Below are 7,652 nucleotides of genomic sequence, written 5' to 3'. Positions count from 1 at the left end.
GGGCAGGGTGGAGGGGGAAGGGGGGAGGAGGGGAAGGGTATATGCATACACAAAGAGTGCAATGTGCACCATCCAAGGGATGGACACACTTGTAACTCGGACTTGGGGGTGGGGGGCAAGGGCAACATACGTAACCTAAACATCTGTACCCCCATAATATGCTGAAATAAAAAAAAGTAATTAATTACAGTGTATCCACATCGATGTGGAAAATTATTATTTTAATAAATTGATATTGAATCTTAAACAGTACCTGTTTTGTTCAATCAAAATTTTTAAAGTCCTTGGGTTTGTCAAAACAACATCTGCATCCACACTAAAGTAGTAATCACACTTCTCATCCTGACGGCAAAAATCCCTGATGTTCAAAAAGAAAAAAAAATAAAAATTAGCTAAAACAAATAACTGCTGGTTGAAAAATGTTAACATAAAGCTTCTTATATGTAAGATATTAATCAGAAGAGTGAGACAATATCCAAAAGCTTACATATTGTCTTAACTTTCAAAATGTTCAACTTATCGACACAGATATTCATAGGTAGATCAACACTAAAATTTTAGGCCAGGTAAAATATATTTTCAAACCACTAAATATTTAAGTTATAAAACATTTAGTCATAATGGCAACTTCTAATTTAGTGTCTAATCCTCTCTGAAAGGTCAAAATAATCCCCCTCAATGTATTTATCAGCTTTTTTCACAAATCAAAATGTTTTTTGCATACACACATGCACATGCACACAATTGCATCTTGTATATTCGACAACTCAGATTTTAGTGAATCTTGGACATACCAGTATACAACTCTTAAGGTATTAATATTTTTAACTTTAATTTGCATGGAATTACTTCTAAGATAGTTATTCTCCTGCCTTCTTGCCAGAGGTAAGCTGACTATGTCTGCTTTTCCTGGCAGAGTCTGTAACATTATCATCAGGAATACCAAGGAATGAACTATCTGATATGGGATGACAAATGAAATACTTCTGCATATTATGGCTTCGACATTTGGGGTTATCTCTTCCCCAGTTCTGAGATCCCCTCCCACACCGCTGGTCCCAGTTACCACTTTTTGCTTTTGTCAGTGTGTATCTTCACATATTTCTAAGCAACTGCCAAACAGGATACCAGATAGGAAAAACTTGCTACAATTGTGCAAAAAAATTAAAGAAAATAAGTTCTGAATGTGGGCCCAAGGGATTCGATTCTCCAATGAATAAATTACAGAATCATTAGTAATAACATTAGTTTGGATTTTTCAGAGGCCTGCTTTCTGCCTATTTCAAACCCCACCCCCATAGAATCCATCACTTTGGGCCCTGAGCTTCCACAGCTCAAGGCATTAGGGTTAGGAGTAGATAAGGGTGTCTGATAAGAAAGCACCATGTCTTCACCTTTTTATCAGCAGCTATTAACACATTGCCTGGCATATTCAATTAACATTCATTGAATAAATGATTGTTATTACTATTACCAGAGTTTTATTAGTAGTCTGAAGTATTAAAGGCTCTAAACAAAGAGCCTAAAATATCTCTTCTGAGGATTACAATATTATCTAGATCAGCAGTAGGAATACCCCTTTTTACCCACAGTCAAAAAACACAGTTTTACCAGATACAACCCTCAGATAGTAAACATAATTTTAAGTCACTGCTATAGCAGTCATACTATTCATTTATCTGCAATTTTTTAAATCTTGATCTGTAGTTCAATTGTTACTTTGATTAAACACATTGACTCCTAGCCATTAAAAGAAAAATGTAAGTAACTTCCACGGCCCTTTACATGTAAATAAGTACAAACACAGACAAAGTCTAACAGTAGAGTCTTGCTGCCGTGTGTGTATGCATACACACACACACAAACAGTTGAGACACCCAACTTTAGCATATTAATTTTGGAGAAGTTTATTTTATTAAAGTTCCTTTAGTAGAATAATTTAATAAATTTAGCTTAAATTTATTAAAACATACATTCCCATGTTTCTGGCTTCCGCTTGACTTAGATTTTCTTCTGGTCCTACTATTTTTATAGTACTGATTTCATGTTTAGCTTTATCAAAAAATACCTTGATGTCCTTTTCATGATAAACTTCCTGTAACATATTTTAAAAATCAAAAATTAGAGAGAAATTAAGACAATAAGATAATTGAAATATTCATATGTATGGAATGCATCAAATTCAAAGTTGTGAATTCCACGATTCACATATTTATTCAGTTACAGACTGAACAATAATCATATTGTGCATTTATTATGTAAATATCACTTAAATGGCACATGAAGAATCTATAATACATACATATTAATATTCTTAAAAAAGAAGAAACCTGAAAATTCTTTCAACATCTACTGCTAGACAGGTCCTTGTCTAAGTACTTAAATCCTTCACAGGTACTTGCATAAATACTTAAATCCTGAATACTATTAATACAAAATATTTCTAACTAGAGATGGAAAAATGCCTTGTAGCCTGAGAATCTTAGATGTATATCATAAAATATCCAGAAAAAATGTCTATTAAATCTAATACTCATCTGAGCTGTAAATATAAATAATCACATTTCACAAAATAAAATGTTACATAATATTCTTTAAAACCAGAAAGAAAAATTAATGGTTATACATAAACTTTTGTGATTAGAGAAAATGGGGAAGTTTAACAAAATTTTATAGACAGATTAATGGGAAAACCATCAACATAATCATTATCAATTTTGTGTGATTCAATTTAATTGTGCTAAAATTCAGATAAGACTATTGTCTCCATTATTAGAGCATTTTACAGTTTTTCTTATTTCAAGTCTCTAAGCTTTCTGAATATTTGATACTTTTCACAGCTTGTTAAAAATCACTTATCATATAAAAGCTGGACAGAGTTAATGTTAAATAAAGAAGAGAAGATTAAAAACTCCTGCCATCAAGGAGTTTAAGGTGTTATGAAAGCAGGAAAAATATAAATAAAAGATATAATACATAAAAACAATTTACTGTAAGTACATATATTACAACACATTTTACAAAGGAAATACTAAATGTTTCACTCTTTTAAACTCATTTAAAAGCTGGTTTTCTACAAATTTGAAATGTTCTGTGGAAAAGCTGACTTGTATATAAGGATAAAGAACAAGGCAAAACAAAGAATATTGGGACAGAAAGTAGAAAATGACATATTTCACAACTATGAAGCTTTTCTAGATGATGTTAAATGCCAACTATTTTACTAGGAAATAAATAAATAAATAAGATATTGAGGGAAAATATCTTTAAGTTTAGATTATATGTGGGAGGTATTTGGGATGCTCTGAATATTTCTGAAGGAAATGACAGTATCAAAATCCTATTGGGAGAGCATGTCGTGTGATTAATCAAAACAATACTCTATCTGGAAGCTGTTTCAAGTTCTGATGTTATGATATTATCTTAAATTGCAAACAATTTAATGACCAGTTCTATAAAAGAAAGTACAAGAACTAACCCAAAGGCAAAGGAATATAAACCCTTGACATCTCCTTCATTATATATTAAACTGAGCCATATGAAAATGGCTAATAATATTCAGCCATTTTGCTCTATAAAAATTGGCATTTTCATGGGGCTCATCCCAATATAATGATGCTAGTTTCCATACTCTAAAATCCTGAGGTCCTAAAAAGGCAGAGCTGTAATTACTCTAAAAATCCTCCACTGAATTTAGCCCAATGAATTTTTTTAGACATAAATAATAGCTCCCCCAAAAGTCAAAAATAGCTTTCACATAAAATATTCATTTCTCAAATACTTACTTTGTTATGAATAAAAAGTTTAAGTGCTTCTTTTGGGTAATCCAGTGTCAAAAGTAGGTCCAAAAATCGAGATAGGAATGGAGTTGGTTGCTCAATAAAAACACCTATTGTTACATTTGGATGGACCTTTGTTTTATACCAAACACAAAAACAAATTATCATTAGTATGGTTTCATTTTATATTCTATTCAAATCTTAATCAGTACAACATAAAAAAATAGAATCTCAGTTCAACACAATCTGCTAAATTTGAATTGCCCTATGGCAATTCTCTAACACCGGAAATAAATTTTTGTGGACCTCATTAAAGTGATTTTACTGAACCACATCTTGGTTATGAGTTAGGTTCAAAGAGTAAACTCATTGTCATATTAATTATATGAATGTAATTAAGGATACTGCCTACTCTACTAGTCAATGCTTCTTTTATAATAGCTCTTGAAGAAGCTTCTTCAGATCTGAATGCTTTTTTGAAAGCTTCATCTAAGAAACCAAAATACTAATTGTATTTCCATTTTGTTTTCATGGCTTAAAGGTCAGCGCTTAATCTGTAGTTCAAATAAAGTGATCATGGAGGACTTGAGACTTTATTTTTATCCTCAGACATCCTTTTAATCTCATTTTACTGATTGTCTTTTACTTTCCTTCATTAATATAAGAAAAGCTATTTTCTTTCATTACTATGTTTTATCTTAATGTAGTATATCTATTTTATATATTGTCTCAAATCTTTTAGGGTAGTTTATCTTTCATCCATTGCATAAAAACATATGAAATATCCATTAGACATGTCAGTCCTTGAGATGAGCAACATTTAGCAAAAGGAATGAAAGTTCCTAGCTTCAAAAACTTACAACTGGATGGGTAAGACAGAAACATAACTACCCTGTAACAGTGTTATTATCAGAGATATATGGAAGACTTTATAATGTTTTTTATTAAAACCATGTTTTAAGCCTCATTTTAAAGATTACAGATTATTTAAAATACCATGTATTTTAAGTGTAGAACTAGTTGCCCCCTCCCATCTTTTCACACATGGTACTTTACATATTCCTCAATTATCTGTATTAGAACTTAATCCTTGTTTGCATGAAAGTACACTTTGTATGCTGTCATACTTCTTTAGTCTATCAATTCATTCACTCACCCAAATATTATTAAATGAACAAACAAATGCAAAAAAATAACACAAAATATTTTCCCTATAAAAGTTCTCTATTTAACAGGAAAAATAAGTTAAAAAGTAGATTATAACTCTCTCTTACCAAATGAGATGATGTATTTCATTTAAATTTCATAATAGTCTTAGAAGTGATTATTCCAAATTTGCACATGAGGAAAATGCAATTTAGAAAAGTGACCCAGAACACAAACTAGTAGGTAAAAAGCTAGGCTTCAACACACTACATCTCCATTATTAATATAAGTTTATTTTTATATAATAATGATAACAATATAACAGTTAACATTTATTGAAGGATGATCACTTCATATATAATATCATTTTATATATTTGTCATATGTGTGCATGTAAAGTTTCATTTAACCTTCCTACCAATCCTCTGAGATACTCACTATTATTTTTACATATAAAGAAACTTGCCTTTAGCCAACATCTAAAAACATGGTAGGCTTAGGATTTAACTACCCACACAATTTTCATTTTTATATTCCTATTCCATAATAACTACACATATAAAGCACATAATTTAATTTTGCATAATGGAATGAACAGTTTTCCTTTCTAGCATATTTTAACAGGCAGTAAGACAAAATAGCTTAAGAATTAAGTAATATACTCCTACATGCAAAAAGAAAAAAAATTTAATAAAAATATTTTTCTATCTTTGCACCAGAAAGTTTATATGAAATGAAACAAAACAGATAAAAAGTATTAACTCATCCTCCAGAGTACAACAGTACTTTCAACAAAAGATGAATTTTTAAACTTTATGATGCAGCTTCATTCAGAAATATTCTGGCATTCTTTCCAGATAGGAAACATTCTGGTTGTTATCTGAAGAGACTAGTCAAAAAACTTACTTTCAAGTAAAATAGAGTACTATTCATAAACTCCTAAATGTACACAAGCAAGTTACTCTTTATCCTCCTTTCAAACAGTGATAATAATTTAATTCTGGAGCTTGAGTATATTACAGTGAAAGTATTTTGTATTTGCATGGGTTCAGGAATTATCAGAACTATATTCCTGGGAATTTCATTTTTGCCTACATTACTTCTATTAATATTTACCTGGCATGCTGTAGGCACTCAATAAACTTATGGTGAATAAAGGGAAGAATCAGTCTTAATAACAAATAGCTCCCTAGAATCCAATTGTTCACACACACAATATTCTTCTAAGTTACTAGAGCAATTTTTGGGAAGAATAATGTTACTACAGCATATCCAAAAACTGTTCTGGCTGATGATAGAACAAAAAACCATAGAAATGTTTTATAGATTAATAATAAATATCTCCAACCATTGTTCACCCTCAAAGTATAAATGACAAAATATAATTCTCTATGAAATACATACAAGTAGCATGATGCCTGCCATATAGTAAGTACATGACATACAGGCAAAATTTCCCAGTGGCCAAGAACATCAGGTCTGGAACCAGATTACCTAAATTCAAATCCCCACTCCAACACTTTAAAACTGAGTGCCCCAGGCAAGTTACTTACCTTTATGTACCTCAGATTTCTCATCTGTAAAACTGAGTCAATAGTATTACCTACTTTAGGGGCTTTATGAGGTTTAAATGAGTTATTACATGTAGTTAGAACAAATGTTAGTTATGTCATTATATATTATTTTTTAAATCATCAAATTTGAAAATCAAGCACAGATAAAATTAGTCAATGGAAATGCTGAAGCATTGTAATGATTTTTGATTTTTTCTCAATGCTTTGACCCAACAGACTAAAATAACACAAGAGCATCCAACCATAGTAAGCTGTTAAATATGAACCACCAGGTCCCTTCCATTGGGTTCAATTATTAACTGGTTTTGCTTTTAAAATAGTTCAGAAACACAAATCTAGTAGTTTTCTGAGTCACTGTTTTAACATTTTAAGTCCATTATCTACATACAATCAAAACTATAAAACAGTTTATCATTTTTTCCTATAAATCACAGCATTTTATGACAATGTGCTTTTTATTACTATCTTCCCCACACAGTCGATTCCACTTACCTCTACCGCAGACAAGTCAATTGTATCAGATTCACAAAGAGTGCAGCCATTATCCTGTGTCCACGAATTAGGTACGTAGTTTCCAAAATAATTCAGGAGAATCTAAAATGAAGGAAAATGGTATTAACAAAAGTAGGCCTCTCCCATCAATGTGCTTTCATTCTATAATCATCTAACTTCAAAGCATCTTTTCTGCATTAGGTACATTCCCTTAGTAATTGGACACTGAACAGTTTGCTCCAGACTATAAATCATAAAGCAGGACAAACTGTATCTAGAAATGCCAAAAATGTGTTATAAATCATAAAAGTCATTTAATTTCATACTATATAAGGAATAATACTGTCAAACAATGAAACAATTTTAAATGGGCTGAGACCTATTAGCAAAAACACAAAGTCACGTGCACAGTAATTTAGTAATAAGATACATATGTTTAAAGGTACAGCACAGACACCTACAGTAAATGCAGTAGTAGTTATGTGACCAGAAGGCACTAAGCTCTTCTGGGGAATTACGCTACTATAAATTAGGCATCTGAGCAGTGACTCAGGGGCACTTATCAGGAAAAGACAGCTTGCATTTTAAAAAGATCTAGTCCAGTTACCCCACAAACCCTATTGGACAATAAGCTAAAGTATGATATTTGCTTCCCCACCTA

The 7,652-nt window shown here is 31.3% G+C and overlaps 1 protein-coding gene across 1 annotated transcript in view; it reads right to left on the bottom strand.

Moving 5' to 3' along the window:
• PLOD2 (procollagen-lysine, 2-oxoglutarate 5-dioxygenase 2) overlaps positions 1 to 7,652 on the bottom strand; it is a gene marked incomplete at its 3' end in the record, with an annotated part of 111,076 nt that overhangs the window by 16,331 nt on the left and 87,093 nt on the right. Inside the window, exons 6-9 of the mRNA XM_012646093.1 lie at positions 6,992 to 7,093; positions 3,786 to 3,911; positions 1,974 to 2,095; positions 254 to 358 (exon numbers count right to left, since the gene is read on the bottom strand). Coding sequence (XP_012501547.1) covers positions 254 to 358; positions 1,974 to 2,095; positions 3,786 to 3,911; positions 6,992 to 7,093 — 455 coding nt within the window. The remainder of the gene's footprint in view (positions 1 to 253; positions 359 to 1,973; positions 2,096 to 3,785; positions 3,912 to 6,991; positions 7,094 to 7,652) is intronic.

This window comes from Propithecus coquereli, unplaced genomic scaffold, assembly GCF_000956105.1.
Source record: "Propithecus coquereli isolate 6110/MARCELLA unplaced genomic scaffold, Pcoq_1.0 Scaffold240, whole genome shotgun sequence".
In the NCBI taxonomy this organism is placed as follows: domain Eukaryota; kingdom Metazoa; phylum Chordata; class Mammalia; order Primates; family Indriidae; genus Propithecus; species Propithecus coquereli.
This window is presented reverse-complemented; position numbering and strand designations above follow the sequence as displayed.